The sequence below is a fragment of the Eublepharis macularius genome, chromosome 2 (assembly GCF_028583425.1).
Source record: "Eublepharis macularius isolate TG4126 chromosome 2, MPM_Emac_v1.0, whole genome shotgun sequence".
NCBI classification, from domain to species: Eukaryota; Metazoa; Chordata; class Lepidosauria; order Squamata; family Eublepharidae; genus Eublepharis; species Eublepharis macularius.
In genome coordinates this window covers 231,177,608-231,193,545 of record NC_072791.1, presented here as the reverse complement: position 1 = coordinate 231,193,545, position 15,938 = coordinate 231,177,608, and the positions used below count along the sequence as shown (strand labels likewise).

The 15,938-nt window shown below is 44.4% G+C and overlaps 2 protein-coding genes across 5 annotated transcripts in view; both read left to right on the top strand.

The window, feature by feature from the left end:
- Positions 1 to 15,938, top strand: part of PARD3B (par-3 family cell polarity regulator beta) — a 946,974-nt gene that overhangs the window by 106,798 nt on the left and 824,238 nt on the right. The gene's annotated exons all lie outside the window — the stretch shown is intronic.
- On the top strand, positions 13,795 to 15,363 carry LOC129324079 (uncharacterized). Its single transcript, XM_054971075.1, has 2 exons — positions 13,795 to 15,177; positions 15,336 to 15,363. The coding sequence occupies exon 1, from the start codon at positions 13,999 to 14,001 to the stop codon at positions 15,151 to 15,153; it is 1,155 nt and encodes a 384-aa protein (XP_054827050.1). The 5' UTR covers positions 13,795 to 13,998; the 3' UTR covers positions 15,154 to 15,177; positions 15,336 to 15,363.

Genomic DNA, 15,938 nt, shown 5'->3' with positions numbered 1-15,938 from the left:
ACTGCATTATTCGATAGCCTTCAAAATAATTTCACCAGTGCATATATTAATCCTGTTCAATATACAGTAGAGAGGGAAAAATCCACCAAGATTATTACTAAAGGATAATTAGCAGAATGAAGCTGAGTTAATAGGTGCGACATCCAATTATTTTCTGCCCTGGAGATAAATTTCAAGTGAAGGTTGAATATTACAGCCATGCTTGTTCAAAGTCACATTGAGTGGATACAAGTTGTGGTACGTAAAAAGATTTTTCTTTCTGCCATTGGTATTGCAAATTGATTTTTTAGAAGAAGATTTTTTAGAAGCCTGTGGCTGCTCTAATGCGCCATTTGTGCTAAAAGGGTTTGTAGATGACTTCTTGAGGTCTATGTTGTGTTGATTTAGCAAAAGGAAAAGGTTTGACTTTAAAAATTGACTTTAAAAATTTTCTGAGTAATTTTTTGAAATGATCAATTCATGTAGTCAACATGCTTTCGTCAGAGACCAGAATGAAAGTAAGTTACAAGTGATGTCTACCTCAGTTCCCTCACCCTTCTACTGTAGTTACTTAATATGTATTTTGTCCCTGCCTTGGTCCTGTATTTTGACAAAGTCCTCTTAGATATTTGCAGTACGCTTTCCAAAGGACTCTGGGCTACCTTTATGCAGACCATTAGGTAGCTGCTGCTTCTATATCCATCTGAGTACTGTGCAAAAAGTGGTTTGTGGGCACGATTCATAAAATTTCAACAGCACCATTACAATGCTGCTTGTAAAAATTGCGTATCATCTGCCAGTAGCTCTCAGCATGGGTGTTACTAGACCCCCAGCATACCAAAGCTAGAGATTCTTGGGGTGGGACCTGAGATGTCACATTGAATAGTAATGCTAATGTTCGTATTACCACATATGACTACAAATTGTACCATATGTTTGTGAAATATGCACAGATTTGTAGTACCATATATTACAGTTCCAGATATTCCAGCGTAAGTGTCCTTGAGTTGGAGCTCGCTTCATTCGGTGCATCTGATGAAGTTAGGGTTGCGTGCCCTGTGCTAGCAAATGCCTGGGTTGGGGAGGGTTTCAGGTGTGTGTGTGTGTGGGGGGAATGTGACATCACTTCTAGATGATGCTCTAGGAACTTCCTAAATCTACCATAGATCTTTACCATAGATATAGGGAAAGTTCTTAGAGTGGTGTGGAGAATGTAACATTACATCTGGGTGAAAAGTCAGTGGATGTGACTGTCTAGAATTCCCCACAATTGTGATTGTCTTTACCATAGAGATTGAGGGGGGGATATCCTAGGGTATCATCAGTGACATCATTTACACCCCATTTCCATCTTGCTCCTCATATTATTGATGGCAGGTGACTGAGGTGGCTTTCACATATGTTGGGTAATGCACTTTAGTGACGGTTTGAAATCACCTTCTGCCCTAGTCAGGTACATGTGTCTTGAGTTGTAATTCACTTGTGTACCTGAAAGAATATTCAAAAATATTCTAATAGCAAAATTTTTATAAAAAATATGGAAGAAATCAAACCACATGAGTTAAATTATATATAATGATGCTACTGAATTAATAAAAATTAACCTTCCTGTTATGGTCCTAAGAAAATCAATTCCAATGCAGTCTGGAGTAACATAGTAGTGTATAGTGCATAGTAGGGGTGTGTAATTTGGATTTCCAATTCAGGATAAATACCTGAATCGGTTCCAATTTGTAAAGATTCCAGACTTCCGAATCGGGCCCAGCATGCTGGCCCCGATTCGAAAGTACCAAATAAAAGGTTTCCAAAGTGATTCAGGTTGCTTTGAGAAGCTTCTGGGTGCTTTCAAACCCCAGCTGGCTCCAGCTGACTGGCGGAGGAGTATCCTCCGTGGGCCAGCTGGAGTTTAAAGGGCCCTTTGTCTGCCGCTTGCGCTTTGTCAGGATGCATTCTTGCCTAACAGAGTTAAGATGTTGTAGCTTTGGTGTTAAAATCATAAAACAGTCATACTGTCTTTTATATGAGTTTCTTTCTGCATTCAGCTGTGCTAGTTTGGTTTGAGTAGAGAGATTCTCTCTCAAACGTGTCTGTACATTTTGGTGTACTGTAAACACTTCCAGAAAATTGACAGAACATTTGAAATGTTAGACATTACAAATGGCACTTCTTTGTAGCTTAACTATATAATGCAAGTTTCTGAGGTGTTCAGTATCTTGCAAAACTTTATTTTTAAGCCTTATTGGGGGCGGGGGAGGGGAATGAGAGGGAACTAGACAGCAAAATGTCATTTTGTTATGACTTTGTATGTAAAGTACAAAGACATATAACTTTGTATGAGATAGAGTACAGGCCTAAAATGAATAAAACACTTTAGTTCCATTTGATCATACATTTCTTAGTGAAATAGGCCAGAAAAATATTTCCAGCAATTTTTCAAATCAATTCTGAAAGAGAAAAACTGAATATTAGTGCAAATTAGTGCAAATCTTTTTACTTGTTTACATTATTTATAGTCTGCCATTCTCACTGAGACTCAAGGTGGATTACATATCAGCTGGTAAACTAGAATGAGTGATTGAGATTTACCAGTTTTTCATACAATGGGCTGATCTTGGTGCCTAGTATAATTCTTGATTCTTCCTCTTTAACTAGATGCAAAATAAATTATACGGATTAAATGTATTGGCCTGATTCATATAGGACACAGAATATTAGTGTGCAGAATCTTGTTGCTTTAGCAGAGATGGCATGCAGTTCTATTTAACACCGTGCTTGAAATCTTATAGTTGTGAATTTGTGACATTTTGCATGCTAGCTAGAAGATTTTGCAGTATAAAAAAACCAGTCACGGCTCTTTCAGAGCTCTCAGGCCCTCCCACCACACAAGGTGATTGTTGTGAGGATAATAACGCATTTTGTAAATCACTCTGAGTGGGTGTTAAGTTGTCCTGAAGGGTGGCATATAAATTGAATGTTGTTGTTGTAAAAGTGGAGTATAAATGATAAATAAATTAATAAAAAATAGAAGATGAAGAATACTGGATATAACATCTTTCCATATTTAAATGATTTTCAAGGAAGATAGACTACATGTTAAAAGCAACCGATAGCACTATGGTGTCGCGCTGTGCTTGATTTTTCACCAACCTTAGAATCTGCTGTATCTTTAGTGGCATTTATCATGCAACTTGGTTACATTATCAGATTATCATCCAGTTCATCCAGGAATAATACATTTTACAAAGAGTTATAGTTATTATTAAAATATAATAGCAAAAATATTAAAAATCTTAGCTAATAGCCCTTATTTTACATAATTCAAGGAACAACCTTGAAGAAATACTTGAACTTGAAAAGTACAGTGTTTGATTTCATTCAAGGTCTGGTTTCTAATAAGAGCTGAAGTAACAAATGTTGACTTTTTTTTAATTTGTGGATAATTTTGCTTAGACTTTCTTTAACATTCGTGAATGACTAATAGTTTTAAATGTTTGGCCCTTGCTATAATGAGGAGAATTTAGTTAAAAGAAATAATAATCTTCCCTCCCCAGTGGAAAGTGTATTATTGGGTAATGAAACATCTTGTCCAACATTGGAGGGAATGGGAGTGGAGTGAGGGAGTTGAAGCTGAAGAGTGGGTAGAGCGATGAATCTCAATCAGTTGCTCTGGTGGAGTAAGTTAATTATTAGTTATCTTTTAAAGCAGCTGCACGTCTACTGAGAGGAAAAAACTGAAGGGAAGTAAAGGATGAATGATGACCTCTAGTTCCCTCTTTTATTTGTGGTGGAATAACACACCACAGAATCATTCTAGGGCTGCAGGATACTCCAGGGAGGGGTTTCCCCTCAAAACTTGTTTTAGTACTAGGACTTTTTTATTTTTTAACCTGATGGTTGTGAAGAAACTTGAAATGTACGAGCTTGAAGTCCTGTAGCCTGGAGGCTCCTGGGTTGAAATTCTTCCAGTGCTCACAGTCCTGGAATTGTGCAAAGCAGAGTGGAAAACCCTCATCAAGCTTTCCTTGTTCAATCCCCTTAAAACACAAAAATTAAAACTAATACATGGAAACTCATCAAAGGAGGACACTGCAAAGATTCACCAGTTCTCCTTTTTGTTTGAAGTCCATGTAGCTTGAGCCAGTAGACCAAAAAGAACACTTGGGCACTGCCTAAGCCAGTAGAGGTCTGCACCTAAAGAGACATCTAGGAAACTTGGATTCGAATTTCCAGGATTTCAGGGATCCCCAAAAATCCAGGGTTCTTGATATCCAGTAAAGATTCTCAGATCAGTTAAGACAGATCAGAGAATCCCTGATGTATTCTACCATTATTCCCTATGAGGAAAACTTATCCGGAGGCTTTCTGGGAGGCTGGGGGGTAGTGATGGCATTTTTCAAACAAAGATTTGCTGGAAACCTACTCTTAACTGTCCTCCAAAGACACCCCCCCCCAAGTTTCAAAAAAATTGGGGCCTGGGATCCAATTCTGCAGGCCCCTGAAGAAGGAGCCAGCCAGAGGCTGAAGCCACATTTCCCAGATTTACCTAGATTTATCCAGATGTCTGGATTGGATTTGGGATACTCTCATTTGGGAAAGCCAGATTTAGCTGGATTGGCAAAAATCCAGCTTTTCCCCTGAATCCTGGATCTGGATTGCATACCCCATAAGCCAGTCTGATGTTTGTGCCTTCCCCAATATATAGAGCATTCTACACATCTGTCTGTGATTTGTCCACTCTGTTTTGGGGGGAGGGCAGGCGGGGGAAAGCACATGGCTATAAACTGGGTGCAGTGCAAGTGGGACATTGAGCCAAACACTCATTCTTGTGTCCCATAATATATAGAACCTGCCTGACGAGAAGCTGTGGGAACATGCCATTTAGACTGTGAAATACTCATTAGTAGAAATGCACGTGATCTTGATTTTGCTTTATATTCATATTATTCTTTCACACACACTCACCATCCACTTTACAGTAGACTAGACTTAAGAATCATGAAGAACTGCTGAACTTCTTGCAGTGTTTTTTCCCCCCCAGTTGGGTTCACCAGATATTATTGTTAACTTCATTGCCCAAGAGCATCTTGCGACCTCTTAGAGTTCCTTAGCAGGTAAACTGTTGCCAAGGAGCCCCCCTCTCCTGCTCTAAGGCCTGCAATGGACTGTAGCAATTTCCTGCGTTGCTGTTTTATAACTACACCAGAGACTGCCTTGCACGTGTGCACTTTAATACACGTGTCTGTTTCCTGTCTGTTCATGATCTACCATGGACTAGGCCTGTCTCCTATCTCTGCTATGGACTGTGTTATACCTGCTGTTCCCTGCCTGTCATGGAAGCCTGCCTCACCTGGGTCCAAGCCGCACTGTTAGCAGCAAGGTGCCTGCTGGGGAGACCTTCAGCGAGCCTGACCAGGCACCCCCTGGCCAGTCCCCGCCTGGAGCCTCCCGCGGGCCAGTCACCAAGTTTGCCCTTGCCACCGGGCAGCCTGCTAGCAAGCCTCAGCCATGCCCAGCCCGCAGCCATGTTCCCAGGCCGCCTGAAGACCAGCCTAAGCAGCCTGCTGAGAGAAGCCATTTCGGAGAAGCGAGCAGACCACGTCTGCAGAGGCGAACTTCGCCTTGCTCTGCATATCTTAATAGCCGCCCCGGAGAAGAAGCTAAGTGCCGACTATCCCAATGGCTTAGGGAATGCATCTCAAAGCAGCCTCCGCATTCCAGAGATGACGACGACAGGACAAGCCCTGTTCACTGGAACATCCATTCAACACGCCCGGATCTCCCCCTCCCTCTTTTGTCCCTTCTTCCCAAGGTGTCACAATAATACGATCAGATTCTAAAATGGCCCATCTAGGGTAGTTGTAGAGCCATTAAAACCTTTGTCTCGCCCATGAGAACCACTGGGAACTGTACCAGCCCCAGGGTACGTTTTGGGGTGTTTAAGCTGGCCTCTCAGGCCACATGGTGCGTGTGCCATTCCTATCCAGACTCCTTGCTGTCACTCTATTGGATCTAGTGCAGGCATTAGACCATCTCATCTCGCTGCTACGTCTTTGCTCCACGTCGGGATTGTGAGTATACCCAGCTTCATCGCTCTCAAGTGGGCTACCCCGCTAATGCAACCGTCTCTATTTTCCTACTCTGTTTTCCTAGCTCTTGTGTGTAATCTTGTATGCGTGTGCTAGTTCAGGCATGCGCCATATTATTAGTAAAAACAAGTTTTATTATTAATTAGTCTGCCTCTTTATTGCATGAGCGTCTGGAGAGGGACCCTGGTATATATTGGTTAAGATCCGCACTAAATTTACAGTGCAATCCTAAGGAGAGTTACTCCAGGTTAAGCTCATTGAAGTCAATGGGCTTAGACTGGAGTAACTCTCCTTAAGATTGCACTGTTAGTTCCAGATTGCTAGCTAATTTCCCCATTAAAATAGAGAAGTTCTGGTAACAAAACCCCCTTTTTATATAAGTTCAGTTCCAACTACTTATTTAAAACATTTACAGTTTATAATAATGAATCTCGGTCATGGCATAGTGAATAGATTTACTCTTCAATAATAATAATATTTGATTTATATACCACCCTTCAGGACAACTTAATGCCCACTCAGAGTGGTTTACAAAGTATGTTATTATTATCCCCACAACAATCACCCTGTGAGGTGGGTGGGGCTGAGAGAGCTCTGAGACAGCTGTGACTGGCCCAAGGTCACCCAGCCGACTTCAAGTGGAGGAGAGGGGAATCAAACCCAGCTCTCCAGATTAGAGTCCCACGCTCTTAACCACTACACCAAACTGTTCATAAATACAGCCGATGTAATTTAACAAGAAATGGCCTCAGACATACATTTAGGTGAGTTCCCATTTCCTTCCCCCTAAGAAAAAGTTTAAGTTGCATCTGTAAGTGAAATAGTCTGTCTGAATTAACTGGACTTTTTAATATCTCTTGGAGGAACTTTAGAAGAAAATGGGAATATTGCTATCAGGATAAATCTTAGTGTTCAAAAGCTTTCTGCTGTTGGGGCGCAAGTTGCTCATTTGGTGTCAGAAACCATGAACGTTTACCTAGGACATAATTTTTTGCTTTGGAAGAATATTCATGTTGCAGGTCTGCTGAGTAAAAGGAGATGGGAAACGGTGTTCTATATGAAATGTGATGTGAAACAAATCTAAATGAAGGTGGTCTTGATGCTTTTCACTTCATAATGAAGCAATGCTTGTTTGGGTCAAAGGGGGGAAATATAGAATGAACATTCCTGTGAAGAAGGTTAGGTTAGGTCACTGGATGTTTAAGTGCTGTGTTTTTTTGTGGAAGGGGCATCTATTTCTGATTGTTGCCACTAAAATCAAGCAGGCAGAAACAGGAATCTTGTATATGAATAACCTGTACTAACAGCCAAGTCCCCTTATCTGTGGATACTTAAATCTGGAGTTTGGAGCCATGAGCAGACAAGATAGATCTTCCTACACACCTGAAAAATGCCTAGATTTGCAGAAAAATCTGATAGTTTGATACATTGGGAGGTTAAAAAAAACCCCAAAATGATAAAAGGAGCACATGTAGCTGTAACCGTATGCCTTCAATGACTTTTGCTAGGCAACCATAACAGTTTAACCAGAATTCCAGGCTTGTTTTCTGTCAGTAAAAGGTAGGGGGAGGGCCTTTTCTAGGGTTGTTTGGCCTTTGAGGGAAGACTCACTGGGGCCAGGGCCAGCAGCAACCACTGGGTGATTTGCTACCACACTACTCGCATGATCCACCCAGGCCTGGCTGCTTGCTGCTGTTCAACAGCATCCCCCTCCCCCTACAAAAGCCAATGTAATATAGTGGTTGGAGTTTCTGAGGAAGATCTGGGATACCCAGGTTTGAATCACCACTCTGCTTTAGAATCTCACTGAAGACATGGTCATGCACACTCAGCCTAACCAACCTCTCAGGGTTGTTGTGAGGATAATATGGCATCAAGGAGAATTATGTAGGCTGCACCATTGTTGAGAAAGGTAGAATATAAATGAAGTAAATTAAGATATATAGAAGAAGATGGGGAGACAGATAAAAAGTAAGTTGTTTAGTAGGTTTGAAGGAGAGAAGAACGTAGGGAAAGGGGAGCACATGGAGTTGTCTGCAGTAGGGAAAGATGCTGCATTTATTACTATTTTAAAACCTTCCCATATGCTCTTTTGGGTTAACCTTAGCTGTAGAGTCCTAAACGAAATATTTTGAAAAAAAAATGTTGGTTATAATGTGCAACCTGTGTTGAGACTGGCAAACCCAAGTTACTAGCAGGTATTGTAGTGAATTACATTTGAAACGAGCTTTCCTTAGAGATTTATTTCTGTTAAATTAGACTTGGATTTGTCTTGAGAGGAGAACTTTAAAGGATTCTGCCAATCTATATTTAAGTCTATGGTAGCTTGGCTTTTCACTGCCTCGGATTCCTTATTACAACACACACAGCTATTAAGATTGATCCTAGAGATAGCTTGTCTTTTGTGGATGAAGGGAGCCTACTGTTCATTGAAGAATTAATATGTCAAGCCACTTTTTTTTTTAAAAAAAACTTCTTTGTTTGTAGCACTCGCTTTGAAAATATTTTCTTTTGTATGTTATCTGCCTCTGGGCTCTCACCTTGCTCATTCCCTCACCGTGCTGAATGTGAATAGGTTTTAAGCTGTACAATAACAGATAGTAGGCTCAATTTCAAAAGCAGCTGTTGATATTTCAGGCACCCTTCATTCTTGTCCAGCTTAATCTTCCCATGCTAAGAAAACCGCTGCAGAGGTAAACCTCAGTAATGCAGTTATTTGAGGCAAACAATTAGGAAAATAGTTGTAAAAGCTTCAAATAAGAATAAAAAGTACTTTGAACACTGGTTATTTTAGTTGGGGCTACCTTTTATGTAGTGGTATAAAGCAGGAAAAGATTTTTGTAACCGGCGGAGGTTCACAAATTTTTATTTTTGAAACTCCTTTTCTGTTTTAAAGCTCAAAACAGGACAAGCAACTTGAACTTCTGGAAAGGAATTTATATATTTTTATATAATGAAGCTGGGGGACAAGCCAGGGCGTTCTTAGAAATTTTGCTGAAGGTGAGTCTTTGCTGTGTGTGACGGCCTGATGCTGATAAAGAAAAGTGGGGCTGCAAGAGAAATCTGTTGCACACTTTTAATTCCTAATGTAGCATGGATGTGAATGACAGACCGAGGCCATGAGTAGCCTTGTTACGGGTCTTTCTCCCATAGTATTCTTCCTTTACCGTCCAACATTTCAAGTTTGTATTGGCATCTAGTTTTTTTTAACCTTCCCTTTTTATTTTTCCCTCTCACTACCCCTGCATGGACCATTTGGCCCAAGTGCTCGAGTGAACATCATAGCTTAATAGGGGTTTGACTTCAGACACTGGGTTTTCCCGGGGGGCTGCACCTTGCCTTTGGAATGCCCCCCCCCTTTGAGGTTTATCTGTTTGTCGACCTTGGTGTCATTTAGGCACCTGGCCAAATTATTTCTTTTTACCCAAGCTTTCAACTGCAGAATCTTTTTTTTTCTTCATGTTTAACTTTTTATTTTATTGTCAAAAAATTAAAAGAGAACGGAAAGGAAAAGAAAAACACATATAACTAATAAAGGCCTAGAGTGGCCTACACAAAGAGACCTAAAAAAGAAAACTATCTCATATTATTAGTCATTATGGTTTTTCCCCTACGACACTTCATCCTTTTCACATCAATCAGCTTGTGGTCTAATTAATTTCCTTTTTTCTTTTTTCTTTTATGCATATCTTATTTCGTCTCCTTAACATCCCAATTCCACGTTTTAACATGGACTGATCATTAATTCATTTTTCTTCTCCATTCACAGAGAGTCATCAAGGGCTTCCAATTGCTATGTATACAAAGTACTTTTATATCTCTTTGTAACTATAAGTTCATCTACGGTCTTCCTGTGCAGTCCCACATGGGACTGCGCACGCGCAGGCCTGCCGATACCGGAGATTTTAATAGCTAAACACCACCAGGGGGCGCTCTCGCCTCTCAGCGCGCATGCGCGGCCGCTTTCCCGCCGAAACGGACCTTAAGAGGCGGAGCGCCCCTCACATACCCTCAGTTTCTCTTTCGCCGCCGATCGTTGAGGTTTACAGCTTTCTTCGTTCGCGATGTCTGAGAAGGCCTTGTTTAAGCGTTGCGAGACCTGCAATCGTAAGATGACAAGGTCGGATGGCCATTCCATTTGTTTATATTGCCTTGGGGAAACTCACAACACTCAGGCGTGCAAGCATTGCCGCGCGTTTACCTCAAAGGCCAGGGCGGAACGGACGGATCGTTTGCATGCCTTTCTCTGGCAGCGTGCGATGTCGGTCGAGGACCCTCCACCGAAGTCTTCGTCTGCTCCGTCTGCGTCCTCTCGTCCTCCTGTACCTTCGGGTTCCAAGACTCCTCGTTCTCAGCCGTCTCCGAGTCGCTCGGAGTCGAGGTCCGAGAGGATCCCTTCGGGTCGGAGTTTGTCGGAACCGACCGCTTCGGTTCCGAGACATCTAGCAAGTCGACCTCCTTCGATCTCGTCGGCTGTCTCGGCTTCACCTGCTCGTGGCGCCCATAGAAGTTCGACTCCGTCGGTTCCGAGGTCGACTCCGCCAACTCAGACCACCTCTACGGTTCCGATGACTTCGGATCCTTCTGTGAGATCGAAGGCCGTTCCTGAAAAGAAAAAGAAGAAGCATAAGCATTCCAGTAAGCATGATAAGGCAGTGTTGGAAGGCTTACTCACCTCTTCCCCGTCGGTTCCGGTCGACTCCGCTCCCGTCCAAGTGGAGCAGCAGGCAGAGGCGAGTGATCGTCCGCAGTCCAAGACTCCTCCGGACCGGGTGGCTCAGGAGGACGATGTCATTCTCCTCGAGAAGCCTCTTACCCCTTCCGGTCGGGCTCGATCGGCCTCGTACGAATCGGACTCTATTCAGTCGGCTCGGAGTCGACGGAGTCGGTCTGCCCGTCGCTCTAGCTGTCGGACCCCACGGTCCTATCGGAGCCGATCCAGGGAGAGTCGACGTCGAGATGATCCTGTCCCTCGTTACTTTAGTAGGGAGAGTTCATACTACTCGGACCGGCATTATAGAGGTGCTTCGTTGTCTCCCTCATTTCGAGTCGGTTCCGATGTTGGCTATGACCCGTCCCGCCTCCCGTCGGATCGGGTCTCTCCACGACCCCGGGCCCGTTACAGTGTTTCTCCTCTGTCGGAGTCACCTGAAAAGGAGATTGGGCCATCTGATGAGGCCTCGCCCACTGATGATTTTCGGGCCTACAACGAGTTGCTCCAAAGAATGGCGAAAGCCCTGGACCTTGAAGTGACTTCCACTGAATCTAAATTTACTGATAAGATATTGCAACATATCTATTCGGGTTCTACTCCCTCGATTGCCTTTCCCCTTATTGAGGGGTTTGCTGATCTATGGAAGAAGCTGCAGTCTCGACCTGCGTCTGCTACCGCCACTAATCGAAAAGTGGAGAGCTTGTACAGAACCAAGGACGATGCTCATCCGTTCCTGGCCGTTCACCCTCCTCCATCCTCACTTGTCACCGAGGAGATGCAAGCTCGGCCTCGCCAGGGCTCGCTATCGGCTCCAACTGACAAGGATAGTAGAAAGATCGATGCCTTGGGTAGGAAGTTGTATACTTCGGCTACGTTTGGCATCAAAGTGGCGAATTATGCCGCAATGATGGCGGCTTATCAGCTGTTTTTATGGAAGAAGGTGGCGTCTTTTCTTCCTAAGCTTCCCGAAGATCAGCGCACTCTGCTTCGGGTCATTCAGGAGGAGGCTGTTCGTCTATCCAGACACCAAATTAATGTTGGGAGAAGTATGGCTGACACTGCGTCTCGATCACTTCTCTCCTCGGTGGTACTGCGCAGGTACGCATGGCTTCGCACGACCGCCCTGCCAGTTGAGACAAGGAACAGGGTTGAGGACCTGCCGTTCGAGGGCACCACTCTGTTTTCAGAGAAAACTGACGAGTTCCTCTCTAAGAAGAGGACTGACCGTTTGACAGCCCGCTCGTATGGGGTTCTACACCAGCCGTCGCAGCAGCCTTCTCGCCCATACTATCGCTCCTTCCAGCGTGGCAGTCAACACCGCTATCAGCCCTATCAAGGGTATGCTTACCAGCAGCGCAGGAGCTACCAGAGCCCACAATCTGCCTTTCCCAGACGAAGGCAGGGCCAACGTCCCAAGCCTGGTTCCCAACAGCATCAGGCCAAGGACCAGGACCAATTGCATAAGCAATTCTGACAATCACAGGGACCTGACCCCACATTTGGGGACAGGCTTAATGCTTTTTTGGATGCCTGGTGTTCAATTTGTTCCGATGTTTGGGTTTTGTCTATTATCCAGTTTGGTTATAAAGTTGAATTTCTTGGTTTACCTTACCTACGTCTCCCTGTGTTTTCTTCTGACCCCCCTCGTTCAGAGATCCTGGGAGAGCTCTCAGCCCTATTGCAGAAAGGGGCTATAGAGGAGATTCCGGTTGCTTCAGCTGGTTTGGGGTTCTATTCCAACCTGTTTTTAGTGGAGAAGAAGGATGGTGGGCTTCGGCCTATCCTGGATCTTAGGGGTTTGAATAAATTTATACGAGTTCGTAAATTCAAAATGGTTACTTTACAGATGGTTTTGACCTTGTTGCCCCAACAGTCGTGGTTTGCAGTCCTGGATCTGAAGGATGCGTATTTTCATATTTCAATTTTCCCTGAACACAGGAAGTTTTTACGTTTTGTCTATGGGCAACGTGTCTTTCAATACAATGTTTTACCCTTTGGGTTGGCCACTGCACCTAGGGTGTTCACCAAGTGTGTGGCAGTAGTGGTGGCTCATTTACGCCTCCAGGGCTGCCAGATCTTTCCTTATCTGGATGACTGGCTCTTGGTTGGTGATTCTGCTGACTCTGTGTCCAATCAGGTGTATCTCACCTTAAATTTATGTTTACGCCTGGGTCTTTTTGTTAATCAGAAGAAGTCCAAGTTGACCCCGGTGCGCTCCATCCAATTTATTGGAGTGGTTTTGGATGGTGTTCGGGATGCAGGCTTCTTGCCTTCAGAGCGTGCTGCAAAAATTAAGAGGCTTATTTCGACCCTTCAGAGGTGTCGTTTCCAATCTGTTCGCTTTATCCAGACCCTTTTGGGTTGCATGGCTTCTACTACGGCTGTGGTTCCGCTGGCCAGGTTATTTATGCGACCCTTCCAATTGTGGTTCAATTCAGTATTCTCACCGGCCCGTGATTCTCAAAATAGGAGACTTTCCGTCCCTAGGGGGGTGCTGTCCTCCCTGGAGTGGTGGCTGGATGATGCTAATTTATTTAAAGGGATGGAGTTTGGTTTTCACCAAACTCATCTGTCAGTTACTTCCGATGCTTCCCTTTTCGGTTGGGGGGCTCACTGTGCTGGCCTTTATGCCCATGGGTTATGGTCTGAATCTGAACGTGAGGAACATATTAATGTTCTTGAGTTACGGGCAATTTTATATGCATTGATCTCCTTTACAGATGTCGTGCGGAACAAGTCCGTTCAGGTCCTGACCGACAACACGACGGCGATGTTTTACATCAACAAGCAAGGTGGCACGGCGTCTGTGGCTCTCTGCACAGAGGCGATGAGACTCTGGAAGTGGGCCATAGATCATGCTGTCTGGCTGCATGCAGTTCACATCCCGGGGGTGCAGAATTCCATGGCGGACCACCTGAGCAGACTCCACAGGGAAAACTACGAGTGGTCCCTCCAGGACAAGTATCTCGCCCCTATCTTCTCGGAATGGGGGACTCCAGAGTTGGATCTGTTTGCGACTGTGGAAAATCGCAAGGTCCTAGCTTATTGTTCCAGAGGAGGAGTAGGCCCAGAATCAAGTGGGGACGCGTTTCAGTTAAGTTGGTCAGGTCCCCTGTGTTATGCCTTCCCTCCGTTCCCGCTTCTGGCACGGGTCCTCAGCAAGATCCAGAGGGACAGAGCGTCCGTCATCCTGGTGACCCCGTATTGGCCGAGGCAACCATGGTTTCACTCCCTTCTGAGTCTACAGACTCAATCGATCCGTCTCCCGGTGGTTCCCGATCTCCTGACCTGCGGGGGGGTTCTTCACCACGACATCAGGAGACTCAAACTCACAGCGTGGTTGATCAGGCCGGGGCTGCCTTCTCCGAGGCTGTGACTAATGTTCTCTTAAATGCTAGACGTTTGTCTACCAGGCAGTCTTATGCCCTTAAGTGGGACAAATTTTCTGTGTGGTGTAGTCGCAGGGGTTTGGATCCTTTTGAGTCCACCCTTTCTGAGATTTTGGACTTTTTGTGGGAGGTAAAACAGGAGGGTTTGGCCAACTCCTCAGTCAAGGTTTATCTGGCAGCCATCTCTGCTTTTCACCCTCCAGTGGATAGAAAGTCTGTTTTTTCCCACTATTCTGCCAAATTATTTTTGAGGGGATTGAATAATTTGTTTCCCCCTGTGCGGGCTTTGGTCCCTCAGTGGTCGTTGCCCCTGGTTCTGACTCGTTTGATGTCTAAGCCGTTTGAACCCTTGGCTTCCTGTCCACTTCGTTTTTTGTCCATGAAAGTGGCCTTTTTGGTTGCGGCTACTTCAGCCAGGAGGGTTGGGGAGCTAGCAGCGTTATCTTGCGAGCCCCCTTATTTGAAATTTCACCCTGAGAAGGTCGTTCTTCGTACAAAGGTTGAGTTTTTACCTAAAGTAGTATCCCGTTTTCATTTATCTCAGGAATTGGTTCTGCCGGTTTTCTTTCCGACTCCGGCTTCTGAGGCAGAGGCGGCCCTTCATTCTTTGGATGTTCGCAGGGCCATTTTATTTTATTTAGATAGGGTAAAACCATTTAGGATTGACTCTAATTTGTTTATTTGTTTTGCTGGACCGAAGAAGGGTAACCGGGCTTCGGCTCAGACTATCTCTAGATGGGTGGTCCAGGCTATACTGACCTGTTATTCTGCTGCTAACTTACCTTGTCCTTTGCAAGTGCATGCCCACTCCACCAGGTCCCAGGCGTCGTCAGCGGCTCTCTTCAGAGGTGTTCCACTCCAGGACATCTGCAGGGCGGCGACGTGGGCCTCGGCGGATACCTTTGTGAAGCATTATGCGCTGGACATCCTAGATAGAAAGGAGACAGCGGTGGGCACAGCAGTTCTGCACTCCATCTTTGAGTGATGCTTTGGCGTCACCTCCACCCAGGTATTTAGCTTTGGAATCTTCCCATGTGGGACTGCACAGGAAGACCGTAGATGAAAAACAGGTTTTACTTACCATAACTGTTGTTCATCTAGGTCTTCCGTGCAGGCACACATGCCCTCCCTCCTTCCCCGCTAACTCTCTTGGTACTTACCTTGCAGGGGGCGGCGAAAGAGGAACTGAGGGTATGTGAGGGGCGCTCCGCCTCTTAAGGTCCGTTTCGGTGGGAAAGCGGCCGCGCATGCGCGCTGAGAGGCGAGAGCGCCCCCTGGTGGTGTTTAGCTATTAAAATCTCCGGTATCGGCAGGCCTGCGCGTGCGCAGTCCCATGTGTGCCTGCACGGAAGACCTAGATGAACAACAGTTATGGTAAGTAAAACCTGTTTTTTGGCAATCTCAGTTAAACCCCCCCATCTATCCAATCCAGTCCCTCCACTGTCAGCAAACGACTTCAGCATTTCCCCAATAGACATTAAAAAAAAAACGTACTCTTTTCCCCCCCCTCCCTGCCCACATTTCCCAACACATGCAACTCTGGTCTAGACTAAAAATTAATCTTTCAAATACACATTAACCACCCAAAATAATAAAATAATACTTCTATTCCCCTTTCCAATCTTTAATTTACAAATCTTTAATCCTCTTTACTATTTTATATACCATTAAATTTTTATAGGGAATTCTCTTTAAAAATTTTACAAAATAAATTTGAAGACCTTTTATTTACCGTTCATCTCTTTTTTATTTATTCCCAAAGTTCTTTGT

What these genes read in the sequence shown, in the direction of transcription:
- LOC129324079 (XM_054971075.1), top strand. Translation starts at nt 13,999, where the DNA reads ATGGTTTCACTCCCTTCTGAGTCTACAGACTCAATCGATCCGTCTCCC.